General features: G+C 46.5%; 1 protein-coding gene across 3 annotated transcripts in view; it reads right to left on the bottom strand.

The window, feature by feature from the left end:
* Window positions 1-22697, bottom strand: part of DIO1 (iodothyronine deiodinase 1) — a 38105-nt gene that overhangs the window by 3330 nt on the left and 12078 nt on the right. For 2 of the 3 annotated variants that reach the window (XM_035018512.1, XM_035018511.1), the window contains exons 1-2: window positions 12619-13510; window positions 5026-5169 (exon numbers count right to left, since the gene is read on the bottom strand). In XM_035018512.1, the coding sequence (XP_034874403.1) occupies window positions 5026-5169; window positions 12619-12940 (466 nt within the window). In that variant the 5' untranslated portion in view covers window positions 12941-13510. Of the gene's footprint in view, window positions 1-5025; window positions 5170-12618; window positions 13511-22697 lie in introns of those variants that run through there. The other variant, XM_035018510.1, reaches the window with a different exon arrangement.

Below are 22697 nucleotides of genomic sequence, written 5' to 3' on the forward strand. Positions count from 1 at the left end.
GGATCACATAGGGAGTTACTGACTGATCCAGAATGGAAGCCCAGGGCTCCTGACTCCCAGACCTTGGCTCTTCAGCATGGGAGAGTCCCCTGGGCCAGTGCTTCTCGAACTTGAATGTGTATTTGAGCCACATGGGGACCTTGTTAAAGGCAGATCCTGATTCAGTCTGTCTAGGGTAGCACTGAGGGTCTAGCTGCTGCCCAGGAAGCCAAGGCTGCTTGGTGCCTGGACCACACTCTGCGAGGCAAGGGTCTAGAGCAGTAGTTCTCTGCCCGGACCAGCAGTGTCGGCGTCCCCTGGGGGTGTGTTGGTAATTCTTAGGCCCCACCCTAGACTGCCAAGGGATGGGGCCCACCAATCTTTTAACAGCCTTCCAGATGATTCTAACAACACACCGAAAGTTTGAGAACTACTACTCTAGCGTCTCGACAATCTCCCTCTTCTAATTATTCTCCACCAGAATGTTCTTTCCAAAGCGCGCATCTGACCATGTGACTCTCCTGCTTAGGTCTTTAGATGGCTCCCTATCATCCTCAGGAGAAATCCCAAGCTCCTCAGTGACCTGGCCTGTCTGTGCCGTGTTCCTCCAGCCTCTGTCCCAGCCGGGTGGGTGAAACACCTGGGATTCCTTGACCCACAACCCCCAAGCTGCTTCTCACTCCCACCCTCTTCCTCACGGGGCTGCCTCCACCCACAGTGTGAGCACAGGACTTTCTCTCTCCTACGACTTCAGCCACTGCCGCTGACGTTAGCTCTACGGACAGCCTCACAACAGGTGAGTTCATAGCCAAGTACAACTGCTAGCCTGACAACCACCCTTGCTTTCCACCCCTAAGAAGTCTTCCCACCTCCTGATCTTGCTACCCTCTAACTCATCATCCAAAAATCTCTGACAATGATTACTAACACAAACTTTGATCAGATTTTTTCTCTGCTTGAAAACCGATGACAGGACCAGCTCCTCAGCAAACACGTAGTGATCCCGGCCATCTCTCCCGACCTGCACTTCTAGTCATGGCTGCCGGTCCTTCCACATCTCGCTGAAGTGACTCCTCCTCGACTGATGCTGCCCCCCCTTCCCTATGTCCTTACCGTCTCTTCCATAGTGGAGACCCCACCTGTCCTTTTAAGCTTCAGCTCCAACACAGGGCTTCTCAACGTTGGTACTGTTGACGTTTTGTGGTGGGCGTGTCATCCTGTGTGTTACAGGATGTTGGGCAGCAGCATCTTTGGCTTCTACTCACTAGATGTCAGTAGCACCAGCACCCCACCCTCCCTTCAATTTGTTTTTGACCACCAGAAACTTCCCCAGGCGTTGCCAGAGGCCCCTTGGGGGACAAAAATCAGCCTCGTTGAGAACCACAGCTCTAGCGCCCTCTCCTCCAGGAAGCCTTCCCTGACATTCTCAGTTGTGTGTTACTGGGCAAGCTCTTGAAATCTCTTTAAAGTCTCAGCCTCCTCATCTGCTAAGGGGTTAATAGGACCAACGTTGCAGATGCCGGTGACATAACGTATACAGAATTCCCGGGACTCTGCCTGCTTCAAAAATACCGGGTTACTTTGCCGACTCCCCCAGACACCAGCCAGGTAGGAAAGAACCTGGTTTCTGTTCTTTACCACAGGTATCCTGCTACTTTGCTCTGGAGATGCCCCAAGCCAAACCCACCTAAGGCTGCTTAACGTTAAACGGAAGGGGATTTTCAAGTGGCCTCATTGGCCAAGGTGCCCTTCTACTACTTACAGGAAGTGGTACTCATGTTAATGGGCTGAAAAAAAATAACCATAAAGTGCTACTGGCCTTGCCCTTCTACGTGCCCCATTTCTGGGGAGTCTGGGCCCAGCTAATGTGGTCTTGGGCTCCCTCAGAAGCCATGTGATCTGTGTTTACAGTAATAGCTGCCTCCCAGGGTAATAGAAGTTGGTTAAGTCTACCAGCAGAAATGACTCCACCTCCTCAATGCTTCAAAGTCCCCTGCTCAGGAACCTTCCTCCAGGAGAAACCAGCTCTTGGGAGAAATTCACACCAAGTGCCTGGCCACAGGGTAAAATAACTATTACCTGCCCCAAGACATCAGAACTTTGTAGATGACAGTAAGACCAGCTTACCTTTGTATCATGTTTAGGCAGTCAGTCTTGTGCAACCATTAGCTCCTTGGAGCTTCACAACGACCTCCTAGGGGCGGCCAAGCTGGGATTCTCCCCCTCATCCTGCAACTGAGGACACGAAGGCCCGGAGAGGAGCAGTGACTCACTTCCCCAGCTTTAACTGTGAGTCCCTGCGAGGCGGGAACTGTGTGTATCTTTGGTCTCAATATCCCTCGGCCCAGCCCAGGGCGGGCACAGAGCAGGTACTCGTGAAATATTGTCGAATGAGTGACTCTGTGGGGGTGGTGTTGTCATCCTATTTCACTGTCCCAAAAGTGGGCATGGAAGGTAAGTTGTGTAAGGTCACATGGTGGAGCTGGGACCCATACTCATGTCTGAAACTCCAAAGTCCATGTCCTTCCCACCACGCCTCGAGTGCCTCCCCATAATTTACCTAGACAGACATGTGGCATGTGGGAACCTGATTTGGGCCCCAGGCCCCAGACCTTGTGGGATTGGTGGACACTGGCTCTGTGCATTTGAATTCTGCCGGGTTCAGGTTTTTGTCTGATTGACAGAAACAAGTACCCTGAGGAACGAGGTTGGGGGGGGAGAAAAAACGCCCGAACCAGGATTGGCAAAGCACAGAGGCAAGAAACTGGTCTGTGTCAGAACAGGGTCAGGAGGTCTTTCCTCATTGGCTTGAGATAGTCAGCCCTGGGTCGAGGAAAGTTTCATCCTGGGCTGACTCCAGGAGAAATGAGTCAGGAGACAGGTATCAGGACCAGAAACAATGTCTGTGAAGACCCACCCCTCTCGTTGCAGTTTACGGCTCGTTCCTTTGGAGATTAGAGCTGGATCTCGTGACTCCAAGTGCAGACCCTGGGCTGGCAGCCCTGGCATCACCTGGGGAGCCGCCCTGCTGAGCCCCGGCCTGCTGAGGCCCCCCCAGGTCATTTAAGTACATGTTAGAGTTGGAGAAGGGCTGGCCGCTGCGACGACATCCAGGCATGGTCTCTTCTCGGCCCTGATGACTAGAGACCCCTGAAGGTGCCCACATTCTTTCTGTAACTCATGGCTGCTACTCTCCCAAAGGGGCGTCTGCCCCAGAGATAGGCTGTGCTCGCATCTGCACTGTTACCTTGCTATTTTCTTTCTTTTTTTTTTTTAAAGATTTCATTTATTTATTTGAGAGAGAGAGAATGAGAGAGAGCACATGAGAGGGGGGAGGGTCAGAGGGAGAAGCAAGCTCCTTGCTGAGTAGGGAGCCCGATGCGGGACTCGATCCAGGGACTCCAGGATCATGACCTGAGCCGAAGGCAGTCGCTTAACCAACTGAGCCACCCAGGCGCCCACCTGTGCTATTTTCGATTGTATTATGGAAAAATGTTAAAGTACATGAAAGTAGAGAGCACAGTATCATGCACCTCTGTGTAGCTAGGATGCTAAGCTAATATTTCAGGTGGCCCCCAGAGTCTTCATGAGGACAGAAGCTGCCAGTTAAGTGAACACTGTATTAAGTTGAAAGAAGGTCTCAAACCTTTGGGTGCAATAAATCAGGATGCAATGGGCCTGGGGTGGGGCCCTGGAATATGCGTTTTTAACAAGCCACCCAGGTGGCTCTGACGTCAGGGATCCAGGGAGCATATACGGGACCAACTTTGCTGATAGTGAATAGCAGCCTACACTTAACAACACATGGATAAACCGGCAAGGCTAATATAATACTGGCCTAAACCCACCATCCAACTTTTGCTGAGCTCTGATTCTGGGACATGGGCTCTGCCAGGTGCTGGGAGACAGACGAACCTTGTGGGAGATGGGCAAGTAAGTGACACTTGTCTCACTCAGCCACACATGACTTCCTGCCTTCTTCAGTCTTTGGGTTTGAGAGCTGGGCCACTCTCATGGATTCGATCCCCTTGAAAATTGGGGAGAGAGGGGTGTGTCTGACCATTTTGTAAAGTTCAAGGGGCTTAGACTACAAGCTGTAGGAGTTTCAGGGAGAGCTCTCCCGAACAGAGCTGTCCCGCAAAGGAACAAGATTTCCCATGAAGTAATGAAAATGTAGGACCGCCTGTCAGGGGTGAAGAAAGAATGCCTGCCCCCCCCCCCCCCGCCATGAAAGCTAGCCTGGGGCAGGGGATCTCCAAGTGTGGTCCCCAGACCAGCAGCTTCAGCATCACCCAGAGCCTGTCAGAAATGTGAATTCTCAGGCCCCATTCCAGATCTAACTGATGAACTCTGGGGTGGGGGTGGGGCATCCAGCAGTCTGTTTTAACAAGCCTTCCAGGTACTTCTGATGCTCACTAAAGCTTGGGAACCATCGACTGAGATGAACCACAGTGTGACCTTTGAGCTTGGAGAGTCTTAGGAGGGATCTCACATGTAGTTACAGAGCGGTCATTTCACTTGTGACGTTTCAGGTCTAAATTCCTCCTATTAGCTTCTCTCCCTTGATTTCCCTATTTATCCATTCAAAATGTTGGGTGCTTGGCCAGCTGGACCTGTCCCTCCAGGTTTTTTTCCCCCCCAAGATTTTTATTTATTTATTTGAGAGAGAGAAGGAGCAAGGGGAGGGAGGCAGAGGGAGAAGCGGACTTCCCGCTGAGCAGGGAGCCCTATGATGACGTGGGGCTCGATCCCAGGATCCTGAGATCATGACCTGAGCCAACGTCAGATGCTTAACCGACTGAGCCACCCAGGTGCCCCCTCCGGGTGTTTTGCTCTGTGTGCCAGGTTGAAAGCACAGACTGTAGAGTTAGCAAGTGGTGGGTAAAGGCAGCAGGGGCTGAAAGATGGCAGGTACTCACTCAGTGAATAGCGGCTCTTTCCCTCATTCCTCTTCCTCCCTCCTCCCCAACCTTGAGCTGGGGCTTGGGGGAAGCAAGGGAGAAAGGAGAAGGTAGGAAGAGGCAGGGGCAGGAAGTCTCTCTCTACCTGATGCGTGTGCTTCTTCGATGTAAATGATGAGGAAGTCTGCTGTGGAGCAAAAGTCTTCAGTAAGTCTCTTGAATTGGTCAAATTTGAAAAGAAATGAAGGTCAGGTACAACTTCCAAAATTCAGCACCAGTGGCCTGCTGCCTGAAACAGGAATGGAATCATCAACGACCAATCCTCTACACACATCATTAGTTGTCAGCACCATTTTGCTCCAGATGCTCTCACTTCTATTACTTTTATTTTCCCTCAAAGATGGAGCCAGGCCATGGAGGGGGGGCAGGCAGGGCTGAAGCCTACAGAGCATGACTTAGCAGAGGCTGGAGCCAGTTTGCTCCTCTCCACAAGGAGGGGATTTTATCGGGGTGGGTGGGGGGTGCTCAGTGGACCACCTGCTGCCACTAAGTGGTAATTAAAATGGGAGTCCCTCTGAGGCAGTTTATAAGGCAGGCACAGATCTGTCTTCTCATGTGATGAGATTAGTATACTGCAAGGTAGGCAGTTTTTCTCCTTGTTTACAGGCTTGCTCCGGGTCACACAGCAGGTCAAGGGTGGAGTTAAAATTAATACCCTGACTTCTAGACTCTCTATTAGGAGCTCTTCTCATTCAAAGCACCTGTTTCCTCATTCACAAATGGATATAATAATACTACTTACCTTATAGGATTGTTTTGAGGATTACAGGTAGTACAGATAAGGGCTTAAAATGGTGCTTGGCCCGTAGTAGATCCTCAATGAATGTAAGCTGCTGTCAGCAGTTATCTCATCCCTGAGCTAGGAAGTGGGACAGGCAGCGAAGGGGATGCCACAAAGGGGAATGAAGGGTAGGGGCAAGACCGGCTACATAATTTGCTGGCTCAGCGCAAACTGAAAATGCTGGGCCCCTTGTTCACAAAGTGGGGGGGAAGTGCCACTAAATATATGAAAATAAAAAGATTTGGGGCGCCTGGGTGGCTCAGTTGGTTAAGCGACTGCCTTCGGCTCAGGTCATGATCCTGGAGTCCCTGGATCGAGTCCCGCATCGGGCTCCCTGCTCGGCAGGGAGTCTGCTTCTCCCTCTGACCCTCCTCCCTCTCATGCTCTCTGTCTCTCATTCTCTCCCAAATAAATAAATAAAATCTTTAAAAAAAAAAAAAAAGAAAAGAAAAGAAGATTTGCTTCTGTGGTCTCTCTCTTGCACTCACATTCTCTAGGTACTATTTAATGTCTCACTCTCATGGACATAGGGATATTCATAGGGCAAATGCGGCCCCTCACAGTCACCCAGGAACCCCAAAACTCAGTGTGTACGTGCCTGCGTGACTGTGGCCACTGGCTACCAGCTTTCCTCTCCTTCCAGCCAGCAGACCAACACACGATGCCCCAGAGAGGGCATGGTGAGAAACAGCTAGACATTTGCCCTCCCCACATGCCCACCACCCACCCCACAGGGTTGGTGGGGGTGGGGAGACGGGCAAGAGGCTTCTCCCACCACTTTGCCCCAGTCACCTGACACTGCCCCCTGGCGCTGTCAGGCCAGGATGGGGACAGCCGCCCCCAGGCCCTGCCACGAGATGCGGCAGGAGGCACACACCTGACCCCAGCCTCTCTGTGCCTGTGTCCAGGCCCTCTCTGGGGTCAGAAGGTGGCGGCAGTCACTGGGGAGGAGTGGGAAGGAGGTTGGACGAGCCCTGAGTCTGAGGGTAGAAGAGCGAGTCGTGGAGGACATGTCCCAGGGAGCAAGAAGGCTGTGGGAGGCCAGGTCCTGCACAAGCCAAGGCTCCAAGTCCCTTGGCAGCGTCCACTATCCCATCAGGCTTCCCTTATAAAATGCAAATGCCAAGATAAAATGATTAAGGATTTCAAGACAGCTAATGCAGAACATTAAACTCCAAGCACAGGGCCTTTCCCTGTGTGATTCACTGGTCCCACACCCATGAAAAATCAGCCCTGGGTGGGAGCCTTCTGCAACGTCCCCACCTTTGACGGGGAGTGGCCTTCGGGAGCTGCCAGCGCCCGGGGGGGTTCCCTGTGGCCGGAGTGGACATGGTTGAGGCCTCACCTCACATCTGGTAGCACAGAAGGTCGTGCCCTGTGACATGGCCCGTTTTATCCCCCAGGCTACTTGTCACCCCTCGAGGGTAGAGCCTGTTCCTCATTCGCCCTCATGTCCCCCAGCACACTCACATTCCACCTACAAGCATTTACGCAGCACTTACAGTGTGCAAGGCTCGCTGCCACACACTGCGGGGTGGGGGCGAGTGCTCAGCAGAGAACAAGGCCAGCCGGGCTCTTCCCACATGCAATTTGAGGTCTGTTCCATGGCAAAAAACAAGTAAACACATAAATGTGGTAATTTCAACTTGTGATAAGTGTTACGAAAGAGCCTATAAAGGAGTGACCTACTTTAAACAGGTGGGTCAGGAAAGGTCTCTGAGGCCATGCCATTTAACCTGAGAAATGAAGGATAGCAAAGAGCCAGCCATGGGCAAAGGGAGGAGGAGGGCATTCTCCAGACAAAAGGACTCTAACCTGTACAAAGACCCTGAGGCAGGACGAGCTTGGCGTGTTCAAGGACCTGCAAGGCCACTACGACCAGAGCCAGGCCTGGGGAGGGGGTGCGGGGTGGGGGTGGGGGTGGGGGGTCGGGAGAGGTAGGACTGGAGAGGCAGGTATGGGCCAGGGGAGGCAGGCTCTCCTATGCCTTGGTGAAAAATCTGTATTTTATTCTAGATACAACGGGACATCATGGAGATATAAAGCAAGGATGGTGGATATTTGTTGCCATTTTGGCTGCCCAGTACCTAACCGTCCTCCCTAGTTGGAATTCCCTATTTTGTATGCTATTAATGGGAGAGGACGCCTCTATGGAGGAAGAGGGGCCAGGTCTGTTCTTTGTCCCGAGCAGCCAAGGCATAAGCAGTGGCCCAGTCTGGGCTGATTAGACCATCCCATAGAGATCTTAGATCCTGGAGTCACTGAGACGGCAGAATTCATCCATGGTCCAGGGGCAGCGCTCCTGTCAGGGATGGTGGGGTCCTGGTGGGAGGGGGTCAGTTCCCAAGGCAACCACAGTGACAGCAGCATCCAGGCCTGACTTTTAAGGCTAAAAGACAGTCCAGGCCCAGTGCTCCAGCTGTGGTTGATCCTGGGGATCTTGCAACACATTCTTAGTGCATTCTTTTGTATATGTGTGTGTGTGACTAAGAAAACCAGAGTGCGTTTCTGTGGCTTGCAAGCCAGAACCAACTCATATGATAGAGGTATATAATGAAGCATGGTCAGATTTACACCTGAAGATTACACTACGGAGAAAGGCCTGAGGATGGGAACAGAAGCGGGGAGGATCCAGCCAGGGGCCCTCAGAGCAATGCACGTGAGAGAGAATGGGCGCCCGGGCTAGGGTGTGGGCAGCGGAGAAGGTGAAAGAGGAAACTGACAGGACTTGCTGATGCTGTATTTCCTTCGTTATACCCTCACCTCATTGTGCAATAGGTTTGAAACAGCCTATACATATAGTCAAAAAATTTTTTTAATGAAAAAAAATCATGCCCTCTGGGAGGCACAGAACAGGAGGGAAAGATGGAAAACAAATAAAGTGGTCTTGAGGTCCCATGCGTTCATCATAACTGAACTTATATTTGACTGAGTTTCCTGGTGGCCAAGTAAAGAGAGAAACAATTGACTATAATAGAGTCTTCATTTTTCAGTACATGAGGAGAACGCTGGCCAGGAGATAAAAAGCTCTCCTTGTCCTTGGCTCACAGATTAATCTCTTAGGAGGCACTAGGGGGCACTGAGTGGGCCTCAGTCCCTGTTGGATGATTACACTACTCCTCGCCCATGTGACAGGGCTGCCCAGGCCTCCTCAGGGTAGGCTCAGAGGCAAGTCAAGGCCAAGTGCCCAGCCACTGGCCTCCAATGACCCCAGACAGTCACGCTTTAGATAAGAACCCCAAAGACTTAACGTCAGGACCAGTGCTAAATATTAGCTATCTGGAATTTTGCTTTTAATTGAAAAAAAAAATCAACACTCACTGATTAGGAAACTGGAAAAGACAGAGCCATATGTTTAATTATTTATAGTGTGGTTGGGTGCAGTGATCAGTATGGAGAGCAAAGTTCAAACTTAGTTCCCTGCTTTCCTGATAGCAGAGAGGAAGGATGGGTGCAAGGGGTTGACGGGACAGAGGACTGGCACGCTGCCTGTGTGCACAAGCCACGGGTCAGAGAACACCATTTCAGACATCGGGCTAGTGCTGTCAAGTCCATCTTGTCTGTAGAAATGGGGAGAGAGCTCTGTAGTAGCTGGACTTGAACCCCCCATCATGACCTCCAGGCCAGTAAATTCAGGCCTGTGCCAAGCTCTCTCAGCAGAGAAAGCCCATTTATCATTGCTAGATGACACCTCCTGGGTACACTTGGGGAGATTTTAGAAGATCATAAACAGGGACTGAAATAAATCCAGTTTCCTATTAACTCCCAAGTACCTAGAAAATAAATGATCCAGACTTGCCTTCTACCACAACACACCAGTTAAACACCAGTGTTTTGCTCTGCGTGTGTGTCTGGGAGTGTGTGTATGTCATGTGTGAACACGCAGAGGATAGAAGGTGGCTGGGAATTCCACTGAGCCTCTGTTGTCTTATCCAGTAACAAGAAGTCCACTAGCTGAGAGTCAGAAGCCGCAAGTTCTAGTTCGGGCTCTACAAGAACTCGCCATATGACTGACTCTGAGCAAGTAATTTACCTCTCTGGGCCTCTGCATGTGAAAAACGAAAGAACTGCATTAGATTATCCATAGAGTCTTCTAGACCTTCTAGACCTTCTGGTCTGTGGCTGTAAAATCAGATTTATACTCAAAGCATACGTCAGAGCTTTTTAGTGGCTGATGGGTTTCCAAAGCAGTTAGAGGATCTCTTTCTATTAAGCAGAACTGATCATTGTTAACACCCTGCTTGAAAATCCTTCTAGAATTCACCAATACCCTCAGGATGAAGTCTACCCTCTTCAGTAAGACACAGAAGATCCCTTAAACGCTGGTCTCTGATGACGTGTCCAGCCTCATTCTTCACCAGCTTCATGCCCCCCCCAGCCCCAATTCTGCCAAAACTGACCCACGCTCCTCCACATCTCAGCCCTCTGTGTTTCCTCTCCTCTGTCCTGCTCTGCTCCCCGCTCCCCTCTTTCCCACCCATCCCAAGGCTTCACTGTCCCTAGACAATCAGCTCACCATCCTCTTCTCCAAGAAGCCTTTCTCTGACTGCCTCCCTACCCCATCCCACTTCTTTTTTTTTTTTTAAGATTTTATTTATTATTTGACAGAGAGAGAATGAGAGAGAGAGAGCACATGAGAGGGGGGAGGGTCAGAGGGAGAAGCAGACTCCCTGACAAGCAGGGAGTCTGATGCGGGACTCGATCCAGGGACTCCAGGATCATGACCTGAGCCGAAGGCAGTCGCTTAACCAACTGAGCCACCCAGGTGCCCCCATCCCACTTCTTCCAGAACCCTCTGGTTCCCTCTCTCACTACACCATCTCCCCCTCCAGGCTATGAGATTTTCCAGGGCAGAGACCAGTCATGTTGATGTCTGTACCGCCAGTATCTATTATTTCAGGACCATTCAGTACCATTATTTCTGGGTCAATAAGCCAAAAGCCAACTCTATTTTACAGGTAGAATTTTGTCTCTTGGTCTCCCTCTCTTTCTATTCTTCAGTCTGAGGAGCAATAGCAGGGAGCAGAGACAAATAGAACAGTCTTTAAAACGTAAACCGGTCCACTAAAAGTGAACAGTTAAGAGAAGCAAGTACATTCTGTGAACTGCCCTGAGGCAAGTTGGCTTTCATAGAACTGGTCACTAGATCGGTATTTGGCAAGCTGGCCTGGTTCTAGCACAGTGCTTGGCACATAGTAGACGCTCAATAAAAGTTAGCGGTTATTCTCATTGCTCTTGTTATCATGGTCACTTAGTGGGTGTTGAATAAAAGGAGGTCATTTGTGTCCTGCAGTTGTAAAGTCATGAGCAGAAAACTCTTGCCCTTCCCTCTGCTCGAACCACTTTTCCCTTCCCAAGCTACAAAAATCTTTCTCATTTTTCAAGGCCTCATTCCAAAACCACCTCCTCCAGGAAACCTTCCAAGCCCTGCAGGCAGACTTTATACCTTTACGGCCTCCCCTGTCTCACAGAACTGTGAGCATTTGTTTATGACATCTGTTTGTTCGATGAAACACTAAACTCCTCGAGTGAAGGAGCAAGCTCTTACCTAACTCTGAGTTCCTGGCATCTAGCTGGGAGCCGGGCACAGAGGAGGTGCTCAGGAATGTTTGCTGAGGTGCCCTGGAAAGAACGAGATGAGGAAGTCCAATTCTGGGTCTGACTTGGTCACTCACTGGCTCTGTTCTCTGCCTCTCAGTGTTCTCCATCTCCCTTCTAAAGTGAGAGGGTTGGATCAGGCCAACGTTTCCCAAAAGGTGTTCTTTGGAACCTGGGTGATGATGACGGGCATTTCCTCAGGTAGAGAGTTAGGGGTTGTGTGTTAGGAAAATCAGTCAGTGTTTTGTCATTTTTTCAAGTTTTGCTTGTTTTTAAGCTTCAAGGCTTCTCAGAGCTTTTTAAATACTCGTGTGCTCTCTGAATTTCCAAGAGGAGGGTATGGTGTACATGGTTTCCCAAGCTATTTCAACCAGGAAACTCAATGTGGTAAAGCGTATCCGTGGGATGTGGCTTCCAAAGAACATGCTTTGAAAAACACTAGATTAGCCAACTTGCCTCAGGGACCTTCTCTACTCTATCTGCTGGGTCTAGGTGCTGGGAATTCAGAGGTGAATCAGACACAGTTCTGTCACGAGGCTCCCCATCGGGCGGGAAGAAAACACTTGTGCTTGGCAGCCAGATGCTGGGTGGGAAGAATCAGAGTCTGAGGAGAGGGGAGATGCAGAGCCATGAGCCCAGGAGAGAGAACATGGGCCTAGCTGTAGGGATCTGAGACGGCCTCACGGAAGGGGGGCGGGAGAGCAGGCCTTGTGGATGAGGGGTTTTGGACTGTGGGTGATAGAGGGGAAGAGCCAACAACATCAGCAAGGTAGAGAAGGGAGAGCACAAGGGACGTGCCAGGCTCAAGAGTTCATTTGGAGGCTAGAGCTGAGGGGAAGCCTGTAGGTGAGACCGGCAAGGGAGGCGGGAGTTGGCCCAGGGAGGACCTTGAGCACGAGGCTGGGCCTGGGCTTCATCCATGGGCTCCAGCTGCATAGAGCATGCAGGCCAGTGAGGGCAGCAGACATTAACCAAACACCCCCACACGTAACTACCTACCAGGTCAGGCGTGATAAAGAAAAGTTGAGGACGTTAAGCCTGAACGAGGGGCTAACTGAAGAGTGTGTAGAAGGAGCTGAAGGCCAGTATGGCTGGCTTGCGGGTTAAGGGCCTGGGAAGGTGGTGATGCTGCTCAGAAGAACAGAATCTAGAAGTCCCAGTTTCAGGAAGTAAGAAGAGGACAAGAAACCAAAAAAGGAGCAGCTAGAGTAGGAGAATTCAGGACTTTCCCACCCACCTCCCCACCCACCTCTGCACCCCCATTCCAAGCACATCTCAAGCTCGTAACCATCTCCTGACCTTGCATGAAGTCCCAAATGTGGCACCTCTGTCCTGAGAGCCGGACCACAGGGCAGTTGGGGGCCAGGCCCCCGGGCTCAGTCCTGTCCTCTAGTCGCTGCCATCGGACCTTCAGGACAAACCAGAAATACTGCATGCTGTAGAAGGTCGGGGCCCAGTTGTCATAGGAAAAGTGGGGGTTCTTCTCGTTCATGGCCAAGATGTGTTGCTTGACTCTCTCGGGAAACAGTATCAGGAACACTTTGCCCACGGCCACCTGCACGACCACCTGCAAGAGGACCCAGAGCCTCTTCAGCCACAGCCCTGGCCTGGGCAGCCCCATCTCGGCACAACCAGAGCCGGCTCTGAGGCTGGTGGGCAGAGAGGCTACAGCCAGGCGGTACTGGGCGGAGCTGAACAAAGGTGCAGGGTGGACGAAGCCAACCCGGGACAGCAGGAAGGTGCCAGGACAGAAGGTGTCTGCCTTCCTGTCAATGCAATGGAAAATTCCAAACCAAGTGCTCAAAGGTCTGTTGTAATTATTATCATTTCTGATCCTTTGCCTTAACCTTTGAGAGATCCTTGGGTTGGGAGACTGCAGATCTTAAATCTGCCCTCTGATAAATTTTTAAAAACAATTATGTAAAAAGATCACACTTAAAGGGACTCTGTGGTCCTTTAGAAAGGCTCTATTGCAAATAAGTTCTAATAGTAATGATTCTTTCAATAATGTAAATTGTTCCTTTACGAATGAAAGATGTTTTTCCCACTCACAGCTTCTAGCTGGTGGTTGAGTGTTTCTGGAGGCATGGTCCGACCCAGAGGATTTGGGTCTGGAAGCTTCCCAAGCAGAGACAGAGCTGGGCCATCCCCAAGAAAATCTGGGCCTGAGCCTCCCAGTAGTGTGTGTGTGTGTGTGTGTGTGTGTGTGTGTGTGTGTGTGAGATACCTACAACACTCTGCACTCAGCAGTGTGGCAGTCTAGTGTGGGGAAGAGACAAATAAACAGAAAGTTATCATTTAGTATATTAAGCACAGAAATAGAGGATGAGTCGGGGTCTGCTAGCATGGAGAAGGGCACTCAAATCTGTGTAGAGGGGTCAAGAGGACTTCCCCCAGAGTGATACCTATGCTGAGACCAGAAAGGCAGAACAGCAAACAGTCAGCCAGGCAAGTGGGGACAGTGGTCCTAGTGGAAGGAACCACATGTCCAGAAGCTTAGAAGCCAGAAAAAGCGTGGGCCCCTGGAGAAATTAAAAGAAGACTAATAGAAGCTCAGAGCTGGAAAGTGTTTTAGAAAACATCTAAAATGTCTTTCCTTTCAAGCAGGGAACTGAAGCCCAGAGAGGGGAAGTGGCTGAAGGCCAGCTCTGCAGTTAACTCATCTCTCAGGAATTAGTTCATGAAGCTTCAAGTTTACCCCTCCCTGATACATTTGCATACCTGTGTGTTAAGGCAGAGGGAAGGAACACATGAAAGCTGGCTGCCACAGTCATAAAGGTGTTAACCTTGGCCTCTAGCACACTAACTTTATTCAGAGAAGAAAAAAACAGCTCCAAAAGATGTTCTGTTTCTAAGCATCTCCCTGTAAATGCCAAGCTGTGCCCCCAATGTACAGCACCTGCCTATTTAAGCAGTAATAACCCCTCATGTGTACATAGCATTTTGCCATACAAAGTATTTTTGTTGTTTGTTTGTTTGTTTTAAATAAACTGTATTTTTTCAAGCAGTTTTAGATTTACAGCCAAATTAAGCCAAAAGTACAGGGAGTCCCCAAATACCCCCCGTCTCCATACATGCACAGCCTCCCCTACTATCCATATTCCATCCGGGTGGTGCATGTGTTACAGCTGATGAGCCTGTGTTAACGAATCATTTCCCAGAGTCCATAGATGACATTAGATTTCACTCTTGGTATTGTACAATCTTTGGGTTTTGACAAATCTATGATGATAAGTATCTACCATTATGGTATCATAAAGAAATTTCTGAGGCACTAAAATCCTCTGTGCTCCTCCAATTCATCTCTACCTCTCCCCAAACCCCTGGCACCATTAATCTTTTTAGTGTGTCCATAGTTTTACCTTTTCCAGAATGTCATATAGTTGGAATCATATAGAAGGGGGCTTTTCAGTTTGACATCTCTCACTTAGTAATATGCATTTAAGAGACCCCCATTTCTTTTCTTTTCTTTTTTTTTAAGATTTTATTTATTCATTTGACAGAGATAGACACAGCGAGAGAGGGAACACAAGCAGGGAGAGTGGGAGAGGGAGAAGCAGGCCTCCCGCAGAGCCAGGAGCCCGATGCGGGGCTCGATCCCAGGACTCTGAGATCATGACCTGACCGAAGGCAGACGCTTAACGACTGAGCCACCCAGGCGCCCCAAGAGACCCCCATTTCTTTTCAGGACTTGATAACTCATTTTTGTTTTAGCATTGGATAATACTCCATTGTCTGGATGTACCACAGTTTATCTATTCACCTACAGAAGGACAATTTGGTTCCTTCCAAGTTTTGGCAATTATGAATAAAGCTGCTATTATAGACTGAATGTTTGTGTCCCCTCTCCCACCCCAAATCCATGTGTTGAAACCAAATCCCCAAAGTGATGGCATTTGGTTTTTCGTGACGCCTTGTGAGGTGATTAGGTAATTAGGATGGAACCCTAATGAATGGGTTAGAGCACCTTCACCCCTTCCTCCATGTGAGAACACAACAAAGTTCCTGTCTAGAACCAAGAAGTGAGCCCTCACTAGATATCAAATCCGCTGGTGCCTTGATCTGGTACTTCGTAGCCTCCCAAACTGTGAGAAATAAATTTCTGTTGTCTGTGATCCACCCAGTATGGTATTCTGTTATAGCAGCATGAATGGATTTAGACAGCTGCCATAAACAACTCTGTGCAAGTGTTTGTGTGGACATAAGTTTTCAATCCATTTGGGTAAATACCAAGGAGCACAATGGCTGGATCTTATGGTAAAAGTATGGTTAGTTTTGAAAGAAATTGCTAAACTGTCTTCTAAAGTGGATGCACCATTTTACATTCCCACCAGCAATGAATGAGAATTACTGTTGTTCCATGTCCTCACCAGCATTTGGTGTTTGTGTTCTGAATTTTGGCCTCTCTAACAGATGTGTAATAGTATCTCACTCCTGTTTTAATTTGCAATTCCCTAATGACATATGATATTGAGCATCTTTTTATATACTTATTTGCCATCCATATATCTTCTTTGCTGAGGTGTCTGTTCCAATCTTTCGCTCATTTTAAAATCAGTTTGTTCATTTTTTTCTATTGTTAAGTTTTAAGACTCCTTTGTTTTAGATAATAGCCCTTCATCACCTATGCCTTTTGTGAATATTTTCTCCTAGTCTGTGGTTTGTCTTCTAGTCTCTTGACAATATCTTTTGCAGAGCTTTTTAATTTTAATGAAGTCCAGCTTATCAATTCTTCCTTTCACAGGTTGTGCCTTTGGTGTTGTATCTAAAAAGTCATTGCCAAGGGGTGCCTGGGTGGCTCAGTTGTTCAGCGTCTGCCTTTGGCTCAGGTCATGATCCCAGGGTCCTGGGATTGAGCCCCACATCGGGCTCCCTGCTCCACGGGAGGCCTGCTTCTCCCTCTCCCACTCCCCCTGCTTGTGTTCCCTCTCTCATTGTGTCTCTCTCTGTCAAATAAATAAATAAAATCTTAAAAAAATAAAAATAAAAAATAAAAATTCATTGCCAAACCCAAAGTCATCTAGGTTTTCTCCTATGTTATATTGTAGGAGTTTTATAGTTTTGTGTTTTACATCTAGGTCTAAGGTTCATTTTGAATTAATTTCTGTGACATGTGTAAGGTTTGTGCCTAGGTTCATTTTTTTTACATGTGGATGTCCAGTTGTTACAGCACCATTTTTTGAAGACTGTCTTTTCTCCTTTGTACTGTCTTTGTTCCTTTCTCAAAGATCAGTTGATTATATTTCTGTGGGCCTATTTCTGGGTACTGTTTTCTGTTCCATTGATTTATTTGTCTATTCTCCTGTCAATATCACACTGTCTTGATTACTGTATCTTTATAGTAAGTCTTGAAGTCAAGTAGTGTCAGTCCTCCAACTTTGTTCTTATTTTTCAATAGTGTGTTTGCTATTCTGGGTCTTTAGTCTCTCCATACAAACTTTGGAATCAGTTTGTTGATAGCCACAAAATAACTTGCTGAGATTTGCATTGGGATTGTGTTGAATCTATAGATTAAGTTGGGAAAAACCGATGTCTTGACAATATTGAGTCTTCCTGTTCATGAACATGGAATATCTCTCCATTTTTAAAGTTCTTCCTTTCCTTGCATAGATTTTTTACATATTTTGTTAGATTTATACCTAAGTATTTCATTTTGGGGTGTACTAATGTAAATGGTATTATGACTTTAATCTCAGATTCTAATTGTTCATTGCTGTTATATAGAAAAGCAATTGGGGCGCCTGGGTGGCTAAGTTGTTAAGTGTCTGCCTTCGGCTCAGGTCATGATCCCAGGATCCTGGGATCAAGCCCCACATCAGGCTCCCTGCTTGGCGGGAAGCTTGCTTCTGCCTCTCCCATTCCCCCTTCCATATTTTAGTTATTGTGAATAATGCTGCTATGAACATGTGTGTACAAATACTTCTCTAAGATCCTAATTTCAATTCTTTTGGGTATATACCCAGAGGTGGATATGCTGAATCATATGGTAATTCCATTTTTTAATTTCTTTAGGAAATGTTTTCCATAGAGGCTTCATCATTTTACATTCCTACCACCAGTGCACAAGGGTTTCAATTTCTCCACATCCTTGGCAACACTAGTTATTTTCTGTTTTTTGTTTTGTTTTTAAAGTAGTCATCCCAATGGGTATGAGATGGTACACACATTAACATTTAAAAAATTTTTTTTAAATAAAAATTTTATTTATTTATTTGACAGAGAGAAAGATAGTGAGAGCAGGAACACAAGCAGGGGGAGTGGGAGAGGGAGAAGCAGGCTTCCCGCAGAGCAGGGAGCCCGATGTGGAGCTCTAGCCCAGGACCCTGGGATCATGACCTGAGCTGAAGGCAGATGCTTAACAGCTGAGCCACCCAGGTGCCCCAACATTTAAAATTTTAATAGTTATATATTTATTTCAATTTGTATTACATATAAAAATCACACCAAAACTATGATTTCATCGATATTATCATTTAGGATAAGACCAAAGTAGATAGTATAGTGATGAGCTATGTCTTCAGAAAAGAGTTAACATAGCAGACCTGAGACTACTATCCTTAAAAAGTCCTACTTATAAGGTTGGTCCTTTACTAGTGCCTGGGAACTTGGGATTTTAGAAGGGTTCTCACCACTGATAATTGTGGTTCTCTGTGCATAAACTGTTTATGAAAACAATGTGAACACCTGATGCTGAACACCTGTTTTCCTTCTGGGAATCTCGAATTTAGGTATGTGCTAGCCAGAGGATGCCTATGTGACCAGCCTCCAATAAAAACCTTGGGAACTGAGTCTCTGATGAGCTTCCTTGGGAGACAATATTTCACACATGTTGTCACAACTTTGTTTTTTCTGGACTTTTGCCCCATGTGCCTTTGCTGATGTTGTTTTGTATTCTTTCACTGTGAAAGCATAGCTAGGAGTATGACGATATGCTCAGTTCTCTGCAACCTCTTACAGATCACTGAACCCTGGGCTGGATCTGTGATACCCATGTTACACAGGCTGCCCATAAATATTTCAAACCTTCAGTACTTCTGTCATTTTCAGTGATACATTAACAATCACTTCAGAAGCCGACAATTGTTCATAATGTAAAGTAGGTATAAATATGTATCACTGAAACCTAGAAAGGGACTAAATATGTTTTGCCCTTCCTTTCCAATTGCAGATATGTGTTGGGAGTTAGGATTCTTGGTGCTATAATATTGAAACCAAAAGACAGAATCATTTTATTATTCTAGAAACTAATCCTTATCTTAAATGAAGAGACAATGAGCTTAATATGTTTGTTACTGATTGATCATATGTTGTTCCATTATTCTCACTGAAAAACTTTTTAGATATGTATTTGTATAAATCAATTAATTATTACTTTTATGTTTTATTATTCATTTTCTTAATTTTTAATAACTTTGATTTTCCTTGTATTTATTATAGTTATATTCTAATAATGGCAAGAGATCATGGTTTTCCATTTCATGGAGTGATATGAAGTTTCTCTTTAAAATACATATATTTAAGTTTAAAAAGTGAGCTCACAAAACCATAGAAAGAAAGAAGGAAAAGGAGGATAGATGGCAAGATTGTGGTAAGTGAATGTGGGTGATGGTATGTGGGATTTCATTGTATTGTCCTTTATTTTCTGTACATGCTTGGAATTTTGAATAATAGAAAAAATAGTTGAGAAATTCATTTCTAGCAGTATGTCAGCTTTTTGCTCACAAAACAACTAAATTTTCCATGAAAAAACTATTTTAATGTGCTACTTTCATAGGAGATAAAGGAAAATCTCCAAACACCAACACATAAGTGTAAACACACATAAATACTATCATTGGGTGAAACCAAAATAGGGAACTGAGCAAAATGGTCTTGGGCAAATGCAAAAGTTAGAGCAGCACTGAGGGAAAACACCAATATCAGCTCTGTGATTATGCAAGGAAGTCCTGAACCGGCTATAGAATAGAGCAGCTGATTTGAGTTTTCTGCTTTAAGACAGAGACACCTGGAAGGATATGAAAGTGGTCTCATATCAGCAGTCACTTCTGGCTTCTGGAAGAAGCAATAGTCATGCCTCTCTGAAAAGGTATCCCCTGCACCCTGGTGTCAACAATGACTGTGTACATTTGAAAAAAGAGCCAAATAGAACTTTTAGAAAAGACAAAATATTTAGACCTTGAGGATTTCCATAGATTAGGATGAAACTGATATGAGCTCACAAAGATTATCCTCATGAGTGGCACAAAGAAACAAAACACAAAGAAACAAACCACCATGAGTGAGGAAGCAGAAAAACAACATTTAAATCCTCAAGAATTCCAGAAATTGGAATTATCAAATACAGACTATTTAAATAACTATAACTATGTATTAAAGGTTTAATTCATTCACAGGAGCCAGGACAGTTTCTACCAGCAAGCTATTCAAGTATTTGCCTCACTGGATTAAAAAAAAAAAAAAAAAAGGCTTTCATAGGTTATCCAAAATGATTTTTAAAGAACCAAACAGAGGGCGCCTGGGTGGCTCAGTCGGTTAAGCGACTGCCTTCGGCTCAGGTCATGATCCTGGAGTCCCAGGATCGAGTCCCGCATCGGGCTCCCTGCTCAGCAGAGAGCCTGCTTCTCTCTCTAACCCTCCTCCCTCTCATGCTCTCTGTGTCTCATTCTCTCTCTCGCAAATAAATAAAATCTTAAAAAAAAAAAAAAGAACCAAACAGAACTTTTAGAAACTAAATACATACTTGTTGGATTAAAGACTCAAGAGGTAGTTTACATAGCAGATTAGGAACCCCTGAAGAAAGAATTAATAAGCTAGAATGATATATAAAGAAATTACTTAGGATGCCATACAAATCAAAGGATTTGAAAAACATGAAAAAAATGTTATTTGAAAACATGAAAGAGAAATTAAGCAATTCAGAGTAAGATTTTTTTTTAAAAGACTATTTGAGAGAGAGACAGAGTGTGTGTAGGCTTGTGAGTGCTGAGGGTAATTGTCCAGAGAAAAAGGGAGCTCTGAGCCACTAGCAGTCAACACATAAGTTGGGGAATGGATGTACCAGGTAGTAATGGAGATCTGGGTGGGCACCAACAGCATCCACCACAGCAGAGTCCTCGGAGCAATAATGGAAATCAGAAGGCAGGGGAATAATATCTTCAAAGTACTGAGGAAAAAAATAACTGGCAATTTAGAACTGTGTGCCCAGCCAGACTGTCTTTTAAGAATGGGGATGAAGGGGCGCCTGGGTGGCTCAGTTGGTTAAGCGACTACCTTCGGCTCAGGTCATGATCCTGGAGTCCCAGGATCGAGTCCCGCATCGGGCTCCCTGCTCTGCAGGGAGCCTGCTTCTCCCTCTGACCCTCCCCCCTCTCATGTGCTCTGTCTCTCTCATTCTCTCTGTCTCAGATAAATAAATAAAATCTTAAAAAAAAAAAAAAAGAATGGGGATGAAGGGGCGCCTGGGTGGCTCAGATGGTTAAGCGTCTGCCTTCAGCTCGGATCATGATCCCAGCAACCTGGGATAGAGCCCCGCATCAGGCTCCCGGCTCAGCGGGGAGCCTGCTTTTCCCTCTCCCTCTGCCTCTCTCCCTGCTCATGCTCTCTCTCTCTCTCTGTATTTCTGTGTCTGAAATGAATAAATAAAATCTTTAAAAAAAAAAGAATGGGGATGAAAATCAAAAACTAATGATGTAATGTATGGTGATTAACATAACAATAAAAATTAAAAAAAAAAAGAATGGGAATGAAAGAAAGTATTCCTGAGTAAATAAAAACTGAGTTTACAATCACAGACTTCATTAAAATGACTTCTAAAGTTTTCAGGAGGAAGGAAAATGCTCCCAGGAGGAATATCTAAAATGCCAGCAGGAATAGTGGCAATGAAACTGGTAAATATGTAGGTAAATCTAAATAAATATTGTCTAAATAGAAAAACAAGAATAGAAATAAAGTCTTGGGCACCATCTTCTCAAAAGTGATTGATGTAGAAGAAAATATTACAGTTCCTAAGAGGATGGAGATACCTGGAAACACCCCAGAAGCCAAAGTGGTTGATCAAACTGTCAAATTCACGTGAACACTGTGGTAACTTCCTGGGCAACAGAGGGGGAGCAGGTCTCGGTGAGGGTGTGGGACAGAGCAGACGACAGCTAAGACGAGAAGAGGGTTGGGCACTAGGGGCTGGAGAGAGGGTGGACTACCATCTTTCTGTGTGTCCTTTGCTGTTCCTTACATTTCACTGGTAGACCATTTCACTCCCACTTACACACACACACACACACACACACAAGTAGTAGCCAGTCCATCACTACTGCCTGAACCTGACTAGAATGAGGCATGGTTAACTCAGTTTCTTTTTTTTTAGATTTTATTTATTTATTTGAGAGACAGAGAGCATGAGAGGGAGGAGGGTCAGAGGGAGAAGCAGACCCCCTGCTGAGCAGGGAGCCCGATGCGGGACTCGATCCCGGGACTCCAGGATCATGACCTGAGCCGAAGGCAGTCGCTTAACCAACTGAGCCACCCAGGCGCCCCTGGTTAACTCAGTTTCTGGCAGGCTGGCCAGCCCTAAGTGATCTCACTTTTGCCATCTCTCTCCATACCTCCAAGGATGAGGTGGGTACAAGCTAACGAGAACAGTGTTTTGACAATAAGCAGGGCCAGGACAGTGATAGAGAGTGTAACACAGCAGCTGTCTCCACTCTGGTAGCTCTCCACACCTTTCCCTCCCAATTCATCCCACAGAACACAGTTTTTTAGGCTTTTTTCTCAGGTATTTGTCACCAGGACAGAGACCAAAACCCCTAGGGGAGTAAGAGTTCATTCAGAAAAAGAAGACGCCATCTTAAGAGTACAGCTACAGTAAAGGAAAACATTCAATTGAACAACTTGTATCAAAGCACACATGGGGGGGGGGGTCATCAGTTACTGCGACATGACCAAACCTGTCCGGATTCACGGACCCAGGAGGGAAACAAATAGAAGGGGGAAATATTTTGGTGAAATCCTGACTAAAAACCACTATAATTGAGAACTATGTAAGACCTTAGATTGAAAGGGAGATTTAAAAAAATACCTAGTCATATTATAGTGAAATTTAAGAACATCAGTCACAAAGAGAAATTTCTGTAAGTTTCCAGAGACAAAAAGCAGATGTCTCATGATATTAAAGGAGAACAAAGTCAGAGGGCCGATACTACCCAAACTCAAGACTTACTATACAGCTATAATAGTCAAGACAGTGTGGTATTGGTAAAAGAATAGACAAGTATCAATGGAACAGAATAGGGAGCCCAGAAATAGAACCACGTAAATATAGTCAAGTGATCTTTGACACAGGAACAAAGGCAACACAAAGGAGAGAAGACAGTCTCTTCAAC

The sequence above is a fragment of the Mirounga leonina genome, unplaced genomic scaffold, assembly GCF_011800145.1.
Source record: "Mirounga leonina isolate KUSES-001 unplaced genomic scaffold, KU_Mleo_1.0 Mir_173, whole genome shotgun sequence".
Lineage (NCBI taxonomy): Eukaryota > Metazoa > Chordata > Mammalia > Carnivora > Phocidae > Mirounga > Mirounga leonina.